At 37.8% G+C, this 18,024-nt stretch overlaps 1 protein-coding gene across 2 annotated transcripts in view; it reads left to right on the top strand.

Moving 5' to 3' along the window:
• The window catches only part of LOC113425232 (ephrin type-B receptor 5), a 182,397-nt gene that overhangs the window by 42,330 nt on the left and 122,043 nt on the right, over positions 1-18,024 (top strand). For both annotated transcript variants that reach the window (XM_087957335.1, XM_026687285.2), the window contains exon 3: positions 14,462-14,526. In XM_087957335.1, the coding sequence (XP_087813461.1) occupies positions 14,462-14,526 (65 nt within the window). The remainder of the gene's footprint in view (positions 1-14,461; positions 14,527-18,024) is intronic.

The raw sequence follows: 18,024 nt of genomic DNA, 5'->3' as shown, positions 1-18,024 counted from the left end.
AATATTAAATATGCTCAAATGCTGATTTATTATTAAACCCCCAAATTTGTTGCCATTCAGAGAAACTCTACTAAACTTCTGTGAATCTGGAAAGACATAATTATTTGAGTTATTATAAATGTCCTCATTGCAAAAGGTAACAAAAGATGTTATTTCTGATGGTTGCTTTTTCAAATTAAACGTTCTAGACCTTGGGGTTTATAGAAAGGGCAAAAAACATGCTTTGCAATGATGCTAAAAAAAGTAGAAAGTTATAAAAAAATCTCAGATTTAATTTTAATATAAAAATGATGTGGGTTTACAACAACTGTATAGGATAACCTAAGGAGCCACTGAGACTCTTGCCATTTTTGATAGCAATCTTTAGATGGTATTTCTGAGGAATTATATCCCTCTTATCTTCTGAACATCTGTGGATCCCCGGTAATTTATGAAGTAATTAAAAAAAACACCCTATTTTACAGGGCTGATTCATCCGTTGAGGCAAGAAAGTATTGAGCTGAATTGAGTTTCAAGGAGGTACTTTTGCTTTATTTGGTGATTCTCCCCCCCCCCCCCACCCCCCAATTCATTCAATCATATCCAATTTTTTGGAGACTGCCTGGAGAAATCCCTGCATTTTTCCTGGAAGGTTTTTCAGAAGGTGGGACTAGAACTCACCTTCTCCCCGTTTCTAGCCTGATTCCTTTGTCATAACCCCAAACTGGCTCTTGTTTTTGGAGAATATAGTTATGCAGATGTTTGGAGGGAGCATGTTCAACACGGCAGAGTAGCAAAGCAACTTCATTAAAATTTAAGGGAGAAAACTGAGAAAGGAAAAGAATGTAGGCCTTATTCATAGGTAGATGTTTATTCTTTTTGAAGTTTATTTTTTAACTCAAGTTACCAATCATGGTCTTGAGGAAAACTTGATGGAGATTCAAAATATATGAATTTATATTTGATTGTATAGAACTGCTGTGACTTCTACATATGCAAATGTTTTGAAAAGAGAGAAGAAAATATATCATAATTGATACTTCTCATCTGACACCTTTCTACTGTTAACTCATACAGTAATAGGCTCCTATGTACAGGCACTGATAATCACCCATTGGGAGTTAAATATAATATGGTATGGAAATATTTTAAAGGGGCTTTAAATGCCACACTCTCACTTGTGATCATGGAAGCAGTTGTGCTATCTGTTGAGGAACTAACCCACCGCTCCTTTAAATAATTGGATTTCTATATTATAAACATGGGATGTTGGAGAGGGGATCCTTCCTCTGTGGCTGCTTTGATGCATATGGCTGAAGAAGCGCTATCATCTGGATGAGTTAAAGCAAGGAAGTGAAGGAAGTGTATGATGCATTCAAGATGATTGACCCGAGGTTGTTGTTTTTTTTTAAAGGAGAAGGAATATCAAAACAAACAGATGAAGAATTGGGAATAGGGGTGGAGGGGATGAAAGTATAACCATACTGGATGACCGTACTGTCGGATGGTTATAAACAGTGAATGAACGGGGAGATAATTTAAGCTAGCCTCTTTCTTTGTCTCCTTTTTTTTATCTTCTGGTTCTCTTCCCTTTCTTGTCCAAGCCCTGCACATCCCAACACTTCTTGTTTTCATTCATCACAGCCTGGTCTTTTGCCTCCGTTGGCTTTCCCCCCCTGCTTTTTGACCTGTCTTTTCCGGAGGCCTTCACGTGGGAGAGAAAGATGTGCATTCATCATGAAATGGCTCAGGTCAGTGAGCACATGTGGCCGCAGGGATTTTCTTTGGCCCAGCTACAGGAGTGTCCATGATACCCCCTCTCTTTCCCTGCCTGGTTAACTTTCTATTCTTGTTTCCCCTCTCCAGGTTTCTTTGTCTGCTTTCTGACATTCCTCTGATACGACATCAATCTCTTTATAGTAGAACGTCCTTTTCCTCCATATTGTCATCAGTCATGGCAAGTAGTGACTAATATATCCTAATAGGCTTAAAATAACTGTACCTCCATTTTTTGAAAACCTTTTCTGACAAAACAAGATTGAACTCCCCCCCACACCCTCTTTTTTAAACTCTCTGCAATGGTCTCTTGACATCGAAATACTTTCCCTCCTTTCTCTGTCCTTTGCTGACTCCTGATACCTAGAATTCCAACCTAAGAAATATGTTTGTGGTGCTTGGTTTTTGAAGCCGTCAACTTAACACCAACATTCTTCTCTTCAGTTGAAACAAGATCTAATACATGGATTTTGTGTTTGGCTGGCATTTATTCTTGATTGGCTTTCCCTTTCCCTTCCTAGTTAGGAAGGGACTTTAAATGGAAGTTCCATGGCCAGAATTCGAAGGGGCGACTGCTGATGCTGCTGAATACTGTTTGCAGGGGAAAGGACTTGATTTCCTGCTGTGCCTGTGGGCTTCCTACAGATGTCCAGTTGGCAGATGTAGGAAACAAGACGTTGCACCTCGCAGGCCTTTCATTCGACCCACTCATTACACTCCATATAATGGAAATGTTGATTAAAGTCCCTTGGGGGGCAGGGAATTAATTTTTTAATCTTGTTACTTGGTGAAGCTGCATTATCTTCATTGGCAAGCAGCCCTAACGGTTCACAATTATAATAATGTTCTCCATCTATAATGTTCTAGCTTTTGCTTTTTTTTTTTTTTAAATCTGGGATGATTGCTATATATATATTCACCGGGCTCCTCTCATGTTCCCCTCTGCACGTATGCATTTATTTATTTGTATAATTTATTGATACAAGAATTGATCTGTTGCCTCCTCCTAAGTGGTTCTCGGTATTTTCTGTTTATACCATTTCAAGTCCAATCCATCCAGTGGATTCATTATCATCACAGCTCATTGCAGATATGGGAAATGGGACTTGATACATTTGTGGGTATAGGAAAAGCTGTGTTCCAAACCAAGCAAAATAGCTGACCTTAGTTCTGAGGCTTTCGTTATTTTTTTTATTTTTTTACTTTCCAAAGAATTAAATCCTTGAAATCTGGCACTAGTAACTAATTCTTTTCCTCCATCAGCTTCCTTTACTTGGTTCATTTATGCACCCCATTTCCTTTATAGCCAAGACCTTTTATTTGTTTCTGTCTGTACTAATGTCTAATTTCTATGTACATATGGTTCCATTTGAGAATGCCTCTTTTAGTCCCATTTACTAACCCAGGCGATGAGTTAGCAGCTTCAGAATAATCCTTAAATGCCTTAACAGAACACAGAAACCAAAAATATAAGATGAGCTGTGTAGAACTGTCAAGTCTATTCTGGCATCTTGTTTGTCCCAATAGCCAAGCAGCATCACATGCTTCTGAGAAATCATAAACATAACTTGACCCCAAAACACCCTGAAATTCGTGTTCTCCAGAACTGTCATTTTTCCAGTATTGGAGTTAAGATGTGTATTCTTACAACCAGAGTATCCATTGGAAAATTCAAATTTCATCATTGATTCAATTTTAAATTCTTATTAGTTGGCTATAACTACATTCTTTAGAAGCCTGTTTGTGGGAGACTTTTCAGAGTAGATATGTCAAGCTTTTGGCAAGCATGTTACTAAAGAAGCAAGATTTGGAAAGTCTAATTTAGCAGATCTAAAGCGATGATGATGATGATGATGATGATGATGATGATGAATCACGTAGTCAGCCGGATGTTTAGACTGGATTTGACATTTTTGTCTACCTACTGAGTCCTTCCCAAGGACCTGGGATACACAGATGTTATTCTTTGATGGCGCCAAAAGTATGATTGCAGAATGCAAGTTGTGAGTAAAGCTGCCTTTTGCAATTTGCAATTGATTTTGTCAATGCTGATGGTGTTCAAATGGTGTTCTAGTTATTTTGGGATTATGTCCAAGGTGACTATTACTATTGGTGCTATCTTCGCTTTCTTTTTCCACAGTCATTCAGACATCATCTTCTTATTAATCATAATAATAACTGGCAAACCCTATCTGATTCAAAAAGACCCAGCAAAGAGGACAACACCAGGAAACTATAGGATGATAAGATGTTTGCATACAATGTTTGATGACTCACAGGTATAATAGCAAACAACATTCAAGATTATTTAGAAAAAAAATAATACCCTTCTGATAGAATAGAAAAAAAGCAGAAGGAAAATTAGAGGTACAAAAGATCATCTTTTGATATATAAAAAGATTTTGGAGAATGCCAAAAGGCAAAAAAACCAATTTCCATATGATCTGAATTGATTATAAAAAGATGTTTGATTCATTACCACAAACCTGGATCATCAAATGTTTGGAAGCAACTACATCATTAAAAAACATTAAAATGTTTATAGAAAAAATAATGTAGCAGTGAAAAACAGAGCTTGGTGATTGGAAATGAAAAATGTGGGCTCATCAATATTAGAATAGGCATCTTCCAAGCTAATTCATTATTACTCTTATTATTTGTCATTGCTGTGATTCTACTTTCAGTGATTTTGAATAAAAGTCTTTGCTACCATTTAACAAAAATGATAATAATAAAATCTCACATTTTTATATGGATAATCTGAAGCTTTATGAAAAACCAGAAATCAAAATTCAGTCATTGACTTATACTGTAAAAATTTTTAGTATAGATATAGCAATGGAATTTGGCTTACAGAAAAGTGCTACAGTAGCAAGAAATCAGGATAAAATCACAAAGAGTAATAGAATTGACATGCCAAATGAACAAACCATCAGGAGCTATTAGGATACAGAATACAATCTGGGCAATTTACAATTTGATATCATTAGTATGGACAAACTTAAAATGTGATTAGTAAAGAATACATCCAAACAGTGAGAAAATTTCTAAAGACAAAACTGAATGGTAAAAACACCAGCAAAGTTATCAATTCTTGAGCCATAGCTGTGATATGATACATTTGCTGGAATTATTAACTGGGTATAAGCTGAACTGGACAGCTTGGATCGAAAAACAAGAAATTTATTCATTATGCAATATTTCCCTATAGTCAGTGGTGGGATTCACATTTTTTACTACTGGTTTTGTGGACGTGGCTTGGTGGGTATGGCAGGGGAGGATCTCCAGTCAGAGGCGGTATTTGGTGGTTCCCTGAACTACTCAAAATTTCCGCTACTGGTTCTCCAGAACTGGTCAGAACCTGCTGAATATCATCTTTACCTATAGTGATATTAATAAATTATATCTGCCCCACAGAAATAGAGGCAGGGATTTACTTCAAGTCTAATAAACTATCAAAGAAGAAAAAACATGCATTGGTTGATTACATAAAAGGCAGCCAAGAACAAGCATGATACAAGTTAAAAAAAATTGGAACTTGATGAATATACAGGAAACAAAACATAAATATTGAAATAATCTAATAAAACTACGAACAGAATGCTGGCAAGGAAAAGCATTACATAGTCAATTTCTCCAAATGATCAAAGGGAAAGTAGATAAAGATAAAATCTGGCAATGGCTTACAACTGGAATATTAAAAAAGAAACTGAAGGGCTTGATTGTTAGCTGCTCAAAAGCCAGCTATTCAAACTAATGCAATCAAGGACAAAATGGAAAAATCATCAAATGCTTTCAACAAAGTGCAGATTGTGCAAAAAGACAGGTAGTCAGCTTGTGCAAGAAGTTTGCACAAATTGATTATGAATAATGGCATACACAATCACCAAAATGAGTAATTACCATGTACCAGTAAAGAAAAACTGGCGGGAATGAAAATGAGCAGGTTAAAATATTGTGGGATTTCTGAATACAAACTACAAGTCTTGGCTCATAAAACACAGGATTTAACTCTAGTTGAAAAGAAGGAAGTGTGGATAATTGATTTGGCAATACCAGGAGACAGTGGAATAGAAGACAAAAAATTGGAGAAGATCACAAAGTGTCAAAATCTGAAAATCAAAATGGAAAGATAATAATATAAGCTGGCTGTGGTGGTCCCAGGGGTTATTGGCACACTGAGTGTTATACCCAAAAATTTTTGGATGGCATTTAGGAAATATGTACATTGATATAATTGTCATCTGTCAGTTTCCACTGCTTATACTATGCTGATAGATTACAACATCCTAAATTCTTGGGAAGAACTCTATAAATGAAGGCTAATACTACTTAAAGAACTGGCATGTTGATTTCACATTTTTGTGTATACAATAATTAGTAAAAAATACTGGGACCATCAAGTTGAAAAGATTTTGGAAAATGTGAGGGTTGAGATGTTATGGAACTTTAGATCCAAATAGACAATCATCTTGGTCATGACATATATGATATAACAGTTTTTGAAAAGAAGAAAGTCCAGCTCATAGATGTTGATGTACTAGATGATGCTAGGATTGAGGAAAAACAATTGGAAAAAATTACAAAATATTGGGACTTGCAGATCAAGGTCAAATACTTATGGAAAAAGAAATCTGTTATCCCAATCATGATTGGAGCCTTTGAAGCAATGTCTAAAGGACTTCCTCAATATCTGGAAATATTGAATTTATCAGACTTGACCATCTTAAAATTACAAAAAACTCATCCTGCGTGAGTTCTTATATCCTTATATCCTTAGTTGCTACCTTAATAATTTTTAGGTGTTGGTTAGCACTTAAATTATTAACTTTCCTCCAATCTTAGATTGTGACTAACTGCAGACTGTTATACTGATGATACAAAATTTTGCAAAGCAATAAGTAAAACTATGTCATATATTACTGAAAACAAGTGGGACCTCTTTGAATTGTTTGAACTTTTTTCTCCTGATTTCCTTTACTGAAGGATCAAAATGTCTCTTAAAAGTGAAGAACGCTCCTGTGCTCTTTGCCACGTTTTGAAATATTTCCATTTACTGGATCAGACTACAAGAATTGCTTTAGAGTCTTTTAGCTGAATCGACAGGAATTACCCTGTAAGCCTTACCTAGCTTGCCTACCATGTCAATTCTTATACGGCACAAGATATTCATTTGCCTAGGTAATTGCATTTTGTTTGCTCTACTTTATTTCTTGGCACAACAACAAAGGTCTATAGATTCATGGGGAGGCCACCTACTTACTATACTTTATGTCTCAGCCTTTCTTCCAGAAATGCCAGACAGCATGTGGTGAGAATTATCGCTTTCTCTTCCAACTATCATTGTGGGGCTGAGTGAAGGAAATGGCAGGATTAGGGCATGAATTCATATTTTACCATCTACAACAGCCCTCATAAAGATCCAAATACACTTTGCATGTTTAGGAATCATCCGCCCTCCCACAAATTGCAGATATCTTGTGAAGTGCTGCAGTGTGGGAGGGGATAAGGCTTCCTAATGTTAGGAATGGGTGAGTTAGGCAGAAAAGTTTTTATCTCCCGTGGATAATTTTTCCCAGTTTCCTGCACTGAAGAACTGAAACCTTTCTTGCATTTTTAAAGATCCCCAGAATGACTGAACAGCAACAGTGAACATCCCAAAACTTGGTTTCTCAGTTATTAAAAGCTGAAACCAATAGTGTTGCGGTTTGCGACACAGAGAGCGATGCAGTTGTATTGAGCAGCAGTGGACAAAACTCTTTGTCATTTTTTAACTTTAAAGATACTTTGAAGAGAGCCACGTGAGTAGTTGGCATACAGATCAAGCAGGCACAAGAGTCTTGGACAAGTGCTAAATAAGGATTCCAAGGAAATTGCTAAGTTCAGTTTCTGATATAGAGCTAATGCATACAAGAATTTTGGGGACCCTCTCCTTTTAATGCCATATTATATCTAATTTTAATCAGGGTACTTTTCAACTGGATGCACAAAATATTGTGAGTGCATCTGGAGGCAAAAAAAAAAAAAAAAGCAAACATGCTTGGATGTACGAGGTATATTTCATGAGCTTGCATAGCATTGCAGACAAAGTTCAATTAAGAAATTGAAAGGTGTGCTCAACTAGAGTTTCAGCAATTCTAGCAGGAGATTGTGGGGAATAAAACTGACAAGCAGTTCTAATCTTTGCTTGGGGATCAAATATCGTGTGCAACCAGCCATAGGGGTTTGAGGGAAAAGGTGGTAGATGCAAAGCTGTTAGGTAAATAGGGAGAACCAAAATCGGTTTGGGGGGCTAATGATGGAGGAAATGTACATCTCTGCTGATGTGGTTCAGAAAAGCCTGCTGATTAAGAAACACTCAGTGGAATTTCCACAAATATCTCACATTATGAAGTAGAATTATGAGAAATAAAGGGAGAAGTACTAGCTATATTTTGTTATTTACATACCAGTTAAAATCCCACCTAGACACAGTTTTATTTATCTGTAATGATACTTTTGAGGGAAAAAAAACATAACATAATAGAAATAATTAAAATGGAAGGAATCCCCCCTCCCCCCGCATTACACAACTTCGCGACTAACAACAACAAAAGGCATTTTTAAATTATTTAATTAAAAAGATAAGTCTTAACTTTTTTTAGAAAGTAAGAGAACAGTGGACTGTTTTGGAAAGAGGAACATTTCACCATTTCTGAGCAATACTGGAGGTGTTTCTCATATGCCTAAAGAGCTGGTCTGTATGACAAATGTTGCTCTCAAAAGGGCTTTTTTTCTGTCAATTTTAATGCCTGAATAGCTTCATAGTGAAGGAGATGTTCCCTGAGATAACAAATGCAAGAGGTTTAAAGCTTAAAAATGAAGCCCATCACCTTCAGTTGATCCAGTTGATCAGTTGACTGTCTTTTGGTGATTATTTCTTTGATCCTTATATTTATTGGGCCAGTCATTAATTATTGAATTTGCCAAGATTCTGCTTTAATGAAGGAATGTGGTTAATAAGTATAAAATATATAAAAATCATTGCAGACCTGAAGAGTATACTGCAGGATTTTAAATATAATCCAACCAAGGCATAGATGATGATTGATGATGATTATGATGATGATTGATGACTGGTTAATCTTCAATTCGATTTACGGTCTAAGACTGATAAAACATAACAGTTCAAGTTCTAACCAAGGACCTAAGACTTGTTAAGATAACATCTGGGTATACAGGAAGTTCCGAGTAAGTGGTTTTTTGCAAAGTCAGAATATTCAGGTCTAATAAGTTCAAAATTTCATGTATCTAGGCAACCCTTTGGGTATTGCTCCAAGGGCTCCTATTACTATTGGTACAACCATCAATTTCTTCCTCCATGACTAAGAAATCATGAAGCTGATGCAGGGAAATGTGTTCCCTTCCATTACTACTGTCATCCCCATCTGAAGCTCCTGAGATAGATTCAGAAATATCCTTAAGCCCACCCACTTCTGACTTTGTCATGGGCTTGTCTCTTGCAGTTTTGCCTATTGAAACATTGCTTTTTGAATATGTAGCTTACAGCTGAGTGAACGTTGTCATCTTCAGACCTAATACTGTAGTATGATTTGCTCAGTGCTTGATAGCCCCCTACCCTCTTTTCTACCCCACCCCACCCCAGCTAACATAGCAGTTTTAAGCAAGAAGTCAAAGTAAATTTATAGATCAGTGGAGGCCTTGGTACTGTCTGAGCTTGGTTGTTGTCTTGCCAGACATTTCATTACCAAAGTAGGTAATGTCTACTATTGACCTCACCCCTTTCCTAAGAGGTCTGTAGGGGGCATGCATAAGCGCACCAATGTGCCTACCGTCCCTGTCCTATTGTTTCTTTTATTTTATTTTTGTTTTATTTTTCTTATATGTATCCATTTCATGTATTCATAACTATGTTTATACTTATACCTGTTATCTTACAATCGCTTGGCAAAATAAATAAATAAATAAAATAAATAAATACAATTATCAGGACTAGCACTGATGGTGATGTTAGCTAGTTTGGTAATGAAAAATCTGCAAGAAAACCCCCTAGCTCAGAGAGCACCAAGGACCCCACAGTTCAACCCTGGGTTATATTCTCTTCTATTGGTACATCTATAGAGCTGCTGATGGGCAGCCAGACATATTTGGCTGCCACGGCCCATTCAAATTGGCAGGTCATAGAGTTTATGATTGTTTTAGATGCTGTACCTGGGAGTAACACAGTATAGTAGCAGGGGAATAGGAGTTTGTCAGTTTTGCAAATGATTTATGGGTTAAACCAGGTAAAGGGAGGGGCACATCTGAAAGGGTTAAAATATTATGTTTTTAAGGAAAGCTGATGTACGATCAAAAGCACAGTCGTGATATCACATAGTGACTACTTCGTTTAATGGTCAAGTTGCCAGTTCCAGTTATGGTTGCTAAATGTAGAATTCTTGTATATATTCTTCTGCAAATTGGAGGGGTGTGATCTGACTTTTCAGTTCAGTTTGTTATGATTTTGAGCAGAGGAATTAGATCAATATCTGTTCTCTGGAATAAAAAAATGTGATGATTGGCCCCAAATATATTTTCCATTTTCTCAAGGGGTTACAGTGCAAGCAAACAAGGATATGAAGATGACCTTCTCTGTCCTAAGAAGTCTGATATTAAACTGAACCATTAGCCTAAATCTGTGTCATATCTGAGTGAGTAAGAAGAATACACATGCTCTAATTTAAAGAGGGTTACTATATTTGACAGCTCAGTGGAGCAGTACATGGTAAGGATGGTGATAAAGGATGCTGAGGTTAATATTAAGGAGCAGAGGAAAAAGAAAATCAATATTCTAATCTTTTAATAGTAAATACCAGTACCTGGAAGCTGATTAATTCAGAAGCAAAACAGGACCAACCAAAAATAATAAGCTTACTTGGGAGTTTTCTAGATAGTCAGCATTTTTTTTCTTTTTCTTCTTAGCAAGTACAGTATAAGCACATATATCTTAAAAGAACATCTAAAAATCAAATGCTTTTAAATGTAAGACTTACAGAGAGCAGTACTGTCAACTAAGCCTGAGATAGCAGATCAATCTAAATTTATGTCAGATGGATTTATATACTATTTTATTTCATTAGATTTTCTGATTTTTTTAAAAATGGAAAATTCTGGTTATGTGCAGTTTCCACAAATACAGGCATGTTTCTACGCAAACTTCTATAACATCATTTTTGTCGTGCCCCTGGTGGAGACTGACTCTGAGCAGTCAGAGGAGGACCCAAGCCCATCCCCTATCCATCCTAGAGCACGCAGGGAGGAGAGGATCAGGGTAAAACATGGTCTACTTGGGAGGAGAGGGCCATGATCCTCTTCATGGGTTGCAGGTGTGAGATCTGCATAAGAGTGTGGACCTGCGTGCTAACAGACGCTGGAGACAAATTAGTGTTTTATTTCTAAAGAAGGTTTATCTTGGTTGGCGTTCTTCCAACGGACTGTCCCTGGTTATCTTCCTGAAATTGGCAATTATCTATCCTGGTCTGTCAAGGAACTTTATTCAATGCGGTTTGTTTTTGGTTTTTGCTTCGTTATCAGCTCTTTGAATGTGAACTGCGTTTCTTGCCTTTGAAATGTTATTTTGAAAATAGTTTACTTCTTCACTGTGAACAATTAAACAGTGAAGCCAAGTTGAAGGCATTAAAGGACTTTTAGTTACGTTTTGGATTTTGTTATATTTCTGATATACCCTGGGTCATCACAATTTTGAAGAGCAAAGCTTCTAATAGAACCCTCTTACAAAATTCAACTGTGTGTGATACTGGTGGTCTCCGAATCACAATTGGGACCAGAATTTCCAAACAAGGTGATTGTTAAATGAGTCGCATCCAATTATACAACCTTTTTGGCTACCGCTGTTAAGTGATTCCCTGGAATTGTTAGTGAATCATATGATTGTTACTGGTAAGTGGATCTGGCTTCCCCCATTGACTTTACTGTCAAAAGCTATCTGGAAAAGTCGCAAATAGCAATCACATGACCTTGAGGCACTGCAATCATCATAAATACATGCCAGTTGCCAAGCTCTCAGAATTTGATCATGTGACCATTGGAGATACTGCCAAAGTCCTAAATGTGAGGATCAGTTTTAACTCATTTCATTTTCAGTGCCATTGTAACTTTGAACAGTTGCTCAATGGATGGTTCTTAATTTATTTACCTGTACACATTTTTGTGTGTACTCTAGGTCCTTTTTTTAATGTACATTTTAAAACAATAGTCTTTTAAATTAATTTTGGAGGGGAAGGTAATCTGCTCGTTCCTGCCTGCAACAACTGATCCCAATTTGCTAAATCACACCATTCTAACTCAATGTGTAGTAGATTTCTTTTTCTTTGCCTTGCCACTGCGCCAAAATTCTTCATTTTCCTATGCAAGATTCCAGAGTCCTGAGATTTCCCAGTTCCATAGACATTTTTTACTTCTCTGCGTGATACAAAAAATGTGAAAGATGGGGAGAAGGGAAATTGATCCGTTTAAATCCCTCATATGTGAACCATTTTACTAACTCCTTAGTCTACTTGCTCTTTGCGTCCTTCCTTTCCTCTGTCTCTACGCGTGCTGGTTGTTTAAATGTCTCCTATTGGAGGAGAGGCCTCTCAGCCGCAGGTTGTATGTATTTGCTGGCCCATGAAAAATTAATGTGCGCTCTCTGTCTCTTGATTTCTTCAAAAATAATACCTGGGTCACTGGAGACAAGGCATCTGGGGAGCATCATTTTGGCCAGCTGTGGAATGCAAGGCCCTGAAGGAAATGTTTGTCCTTCTCTTTCTCACTTCCCACGCTAAAAATTTCCTTAAATAAAATGTCTATGATGATGTTAAGTTGGTTGTCCAAAATAAAGTTTCCATTTTGATCGGAATCAAAAGTTACTTTGTTGGCTTAATTTTCATCCAAAATACCTTTCTGTTAAAACATATAATGTCTCCTTTAAGCCAGCTCTTACTACTTAAACATAAAAGGGAAGCCTAAGTTTAGAGATGGGCATATGCGCCTGATTTTGGTTATATTCTAGAAGCTGGCCAGTGGTGGGATTCAAATTTTTTTTACTATTGGTTCTGTGGGCGTGACTTGTGGGCATGGTGTGTGGCTTGGTGGGTGTGGCTTGGTGGGTGTGGCTTGGTGGGTGTGGCTTGGTGGGCATGGCAGAGGAAGGATACTGCAAAATCTCCATTCCCTCCCCACCTCACTAACTTGCTTTCCAGCTCCATTCTCCATTCTCCTGTGCAGGGCAACCAAAGAAGACCCAGCCGATCAGCTGGGACTTGGGAGGCAGAGAATAGATGGGGGCAGGGCCAGTCAGAGGTGGTATTTGCCGGTTCTCCAAACTACTCAAAATTTCTGCTACCGGTTCTCCAGAACTGGTCAGAACTTGCTGAATACCACCTCTGAAGCTGGCCCAGCCTACGTAAGAGTATTTCTTGCCCTTTGCTCAATATGGTCCAGGAGAAGCAGAAGTAGAACAATTCTGTCCTTTGACCACTATGAAAGCATCCTTTACTGGTTCTCCAATTTCAGATACAAAATGACTTAGGTGTGGACTTTGTGGTCCAATCTGTTTTAAGAGTCAGTTTTTGATCCAGCAAATTTCTAGCATGTTTTCAAATTAAAGATTTGTTGAAATGTACCAGATCAGTGCAGGATGTAAATAGGAGTAATACCTTCCAAGAGAGCTTGAGATTGAACTGTATATAAATAGGGAGCAGCAAAGCTCACCCTCACTAGCACTGATAAAGTTGCCCAATCAGGTAATGGAATTTCTGCAAGCAAACAACTTAAGGACAGAATGCATCATGAATAGTACCTCAGAATATCCACTACTGGAAGTTCTGGGAAATAAATAGCTTCTCTTGTTTTTACTTTAAGTATGACAATTTAAAAAAGAACAACCAACATCCTATGTTTTGTAACTCATTACCATTTTGCTCAACAGCTTTAATTGCTGCACTACTTCTGTGGAGATACAACCTGTGTTTACAGGGTTCATTCTTTGCTCTGGATGAAGTTACATAATGAAAGAGTTGAAAGAGCTTTTGTTCAGTCATTGGTCTCTCTTCTGAAAAGAAGTGTTTCTTTAAAACAAATATTCAAAAGTTATTGTTTAGTGTTAACTGAGATAGGAGAGCAGGGAAGGGGAAGGGAGCCTTTGATCTCCACTGGTGTCACAGTGCACTTTAGGAACCAAACATGTTTCAGTCAGCTTAAGCCGCCTTGTCCTGTTGCTAACGTCTTCAGCAAAATAAGAAAATAATAAGACAGGTACTAACTCTGTCTTAAAGATAATGGCTTTGAGAATGGGTAATATAAGAGGAATTCTATGTTTGTAAAAGCAGAATCTGCAGTAGTTGCTGCTTGTAAATAAGCTCTTCAATGGAAATTGGAATGAAACAGGTGATAAATGTGGTACATATGACTCATTCCCAAAGCATGAACTAGCTGCATGTAATGAATGAAACCACTTAAATGAAAATCATGCCTGAAGACTTGCAAGAAATCACTTGCAAAGCTGACAAACTCATCGTTCCCCCAGCCCCGATCCCATCAGTGATAGCAAATCTTGTTTGAGACTAGTAATCATGCTGGCCCTCAGGAGATGATATAGGAAGGAATTAGCTGTCATTTGGAACTGTCTCCTAAAACCATCATTTTTATCTGTTTATCTCTCCAACAGAAATCCTTTTGGATACAACAGGAGAGACCTCGGAGATTGGATGGACGGCCCATCCTCCTGAAGGGGTAGGTGTTTCCCTTCATTTTATTTTGCTGAAAATTGCCCACCTGCTCAATACCTGGTAATGTGTTCTGCACACAAGAAAGACCCTCAGAGAAACCAAGATATAATGGTCGGTGGGGTTTTGGACGGCATTCCCTCTCCAAAGACAATGGAGAAAACTAGAAAGGGTTGTAAAGCTGTTGATTGCTTTTTTCTTCTTCTGACTGTTATAATCTCTGCCAAGTCTTTGGCTGTTCTGTCTTGGAGTATCCCACCATAAGGGAGACAACAGAAGGTTCTTCTCATAATAGATCTACAAAAGGCAATAGATTTAATTCTTTTTGTTATTTCTTTAAGACCTACCTTTTGTCTTCTTCAAAGGAGCATTGTAGAAAGTCCTGTCAGAGAGCCACAGTGTTGAGTGCTGAATAATCACCCTTTTCCCCTAGTTTGGGTTGATATAGTGTTCCCTTGACTCCGTGCACTCTTAGTCTTCCCTTGACTCCATGCTCATTATACTTGCAAAAGAGAATGGGCATCCATTCTATTTAGAGTCTGGTCTTCAGACTCATTTGATAGCCCCAGACCGAAGGAGAATGGAACTACAGGACAATACTACTGTTGAACCAACATATCATTTTTAGCTTGGTAGTTTTTCCAGTTGGGATGATAGCAAAAGAGTGGCTGTTGTGCAGTTTTAATTCTCTCTATTTCTCTATGCTAATTTTTTTTTCTGCTGATTTTGAGAAGAGAAAGGAGAGGAAAGACCTGTGAATACCGAAAGAAGAGCAAAATCAGGAATGCTGTCTGAGAAAAAGTGAATGCAAATGTCTGATTAAAGCAATTTTTATTAGGCAACAAAAGCAAGTTTCAGAATTTCATTAAAAATTCAGAAGTGAATGGGCAGTAAAAGATAAAAGTATAAAAGATATTTAAACTATGCCCACACACCTGGTTTATTAATCTTATTGATTGACAAAGAGTTCTTAGAAACTCAAAGGCTTACTCAAAAGTGTCCATTTTCCCTTGATTCTAGGTTACAATAAAGACTCCTTAAAAATCCATCTATATATTCTAGTTTGACTGTAATTCAATGGGACATAACTCAGATAATCCAGTCCCTCTATATTTGATGGCAGAAACCACAAAATTATTGAGTGCTTGGCTATAGAAAACAAAAAGAATTTGGAACAAGCTGCAGGCACCCTTATTTTCCATCTTATAGCCAAAATGATAGATGAGATGCTAGTATATACTAATTACTCCCTGTTAACCTAGATAAAAGAGAAAAAAAAAGTCATGGGGTAATTTTTTTTAAAAAAAATTTAAACATTCTTTTAAGAAATAATGGATTCCTTTGACCATTTTATAGGATGGATGAATGATAGATAAAAATTAGGAAGTACTGCCATCTTTTTAAAATGTTCAGCAAATCTGGCACTCTTTGTGGGTAGGAATTCTATCTCCCTAAGAAGCAGACGTGGTGAGGGATGCGGTGGCTTAGTGATTAAGATGCTGAGCTAGTCGATCAGAAAAGTCGACAGTTCGGCGGTTTGAATCCCTAGCACTGCGCAACGAGTGAGCTTCTGCCAATCTAGCAGTTCCAAGCTTGTAAAAATGCAAGTAGAAAAATAGGGACCACTTTGGTAGGAAGGTAACAGCATTCCGTGCGCCTTCTGTGTTTAGTCATGCTGGCCACATGACCATGGAGACGTCTTCGGATAGTGCTGGCTCTTTGGCTTTGTAACGGAGATGAGCACCGCTCTCTAGAGCCGGAAACGACTAGCACATATATGTGAGGGGAACCTTTACCTTTGTTCTAACCAAGGCTTCCTGAGACAGTAACAATTACACGCTTAGTCCCCAACGGCTTTATTTCAACGGCTATTTCAACGGCTGTGAATTATAATGAGTTCCAAAACAATTTGTGAATAGTCCAACAGAAGTCTGCCATGGTCTTTTCTGGATAAGGCTGATAAGCACCCACCTTTATCTTCCTTGAAATGCTGCCAACAACTAAATTGCCAATTAGCTGCACAAGGCCAAATGGAGCACAAAGTCAACTTGGGGCTTCAGTGTTTAAACCGATCAGAATGAACAAAGTTGCTTCCTGCAAAGGCTCATGTCCCTTTGCTCCTCCTTTATGTCTTATGGGAGGGGCCAATTATCTCCATGCCTTACTCCCGAGTCGCCCCTTTTGTCTTAACTGTTTTTGCCTTCTGACAGCTCTGTGCAAGCGCACACTGGGAACAGGCTTCCCCTGTTCCTCTGCCTTGCTGATGTCAGATTCTGGAGGCTCCGGAGTCAGCATAACTCTCAGATGGCCCTGGCCCCATCTCTGTGTTGGACGCAGATCCCTCGTCCGAGTCCTCCCCAGACTCCATGTTCCTTCCCACTGTCCGACTCTGCTGCCAGCTCCGCAGGCCTCAGGCAGACCACAACAATCTTTACTTAAGAAGCAGAAGTTCAGAAAGAAGCAACTGTGTTATTATTCTTTTTGCTAGATTTGTGTTGCTACAAAAAAGCGTTGCCATTTATCCCTTAAATAACATACTACCTTCATTAAAAGATAGAATATTAATACTGCATTTGTCAGGCTGTACATACCAGCAGAAACTGAATTTAAATATTCTCTGAAAATTCTACATCAACAAGACACAAAAACATGCAAAAGCTTAACAAACTTAACCAAACCAAATTAGAATTCTTTTTTGTACATTCCTAAAATTAAACAGCAAGATACGAGAGCCAAAACTTACAATGTCAACCAAACCAGTATAGAAATCAGTGTCTATCAATAAATAATATATTATTGGAAGAATTAATTTCTTTAATAAGCAAGTAAAATCTATTTTGGGCCCCAATGGGGGGGTCATCACAGTGGAGGTGGTTGATTGATTAATAGCAGATCCCACCTCCCCCCCCCCCACTGCCCCTGTCTTCCCCATCTAGCTCCAGTAGCAGTATTAATTCATTTTATTTGCATTTGGTCAGTCACAGTGGTCCAGATCTTCTCAAACAATGTGTAATAAATGGCTCTTTTCCCTCCACTCCTATCTCACTGTTTTTTTACCTAAACTGATAGTAGACATGTGATTAGCATGTGGTCAGTCCAGCTAGGCTGGAAATATCTTGAGAAAAGACAAGTTGGTTATGGGAATAAAACAGCATAGTACCTGGATCTCTTCAAAATGCTGTCTCTTGAAATAGCCAGATTTTGATTTCAGGCCAAGGCAAAACCAGAGAAAACAAATTCTCAGACTTTAAGCACATAGAATGTGAATGTGTGCTTTATGCTTGGAACACGTGGAACAGTTGGTTTTGGGCATAGAATATTCTGTCCATCTCTACTCACGTGCAGTTTTGGAAAACTTCAATCTTATTACTTTAAATCTAAACAATATTAAAAAAAAAAAATGAGCCGAGAGAGAAGGTCCAATATCTCCTGAGTCTGAAAGAACTTTCAGAATTTTTTGGGGAAAAAATAATTGGCATCCTTTTAAATCAGGGGTGTCCAACCG

The sequence above is a fragment of the Notechis scutatus genome, chromosome 2 (genome assembly GCF_049901735.1).
Source record: "Notechis scutatus isolate UNSWTSFEM ecotype Mainland chromosome 2, rNotScu1.2, whole genome shotgun sequence".
In the NCBI taxonomy this organism is placed as follows: Eukaryota; Metazoa; Chordata; class Lepidosauria; order Squamata; family Elapidae; genus Notechis; species Notechis scutatus.
Note: the sequence above shows the minus strand (reverse complement) of the source record. Positions and strands in the feature narration are given on the sequence as shown.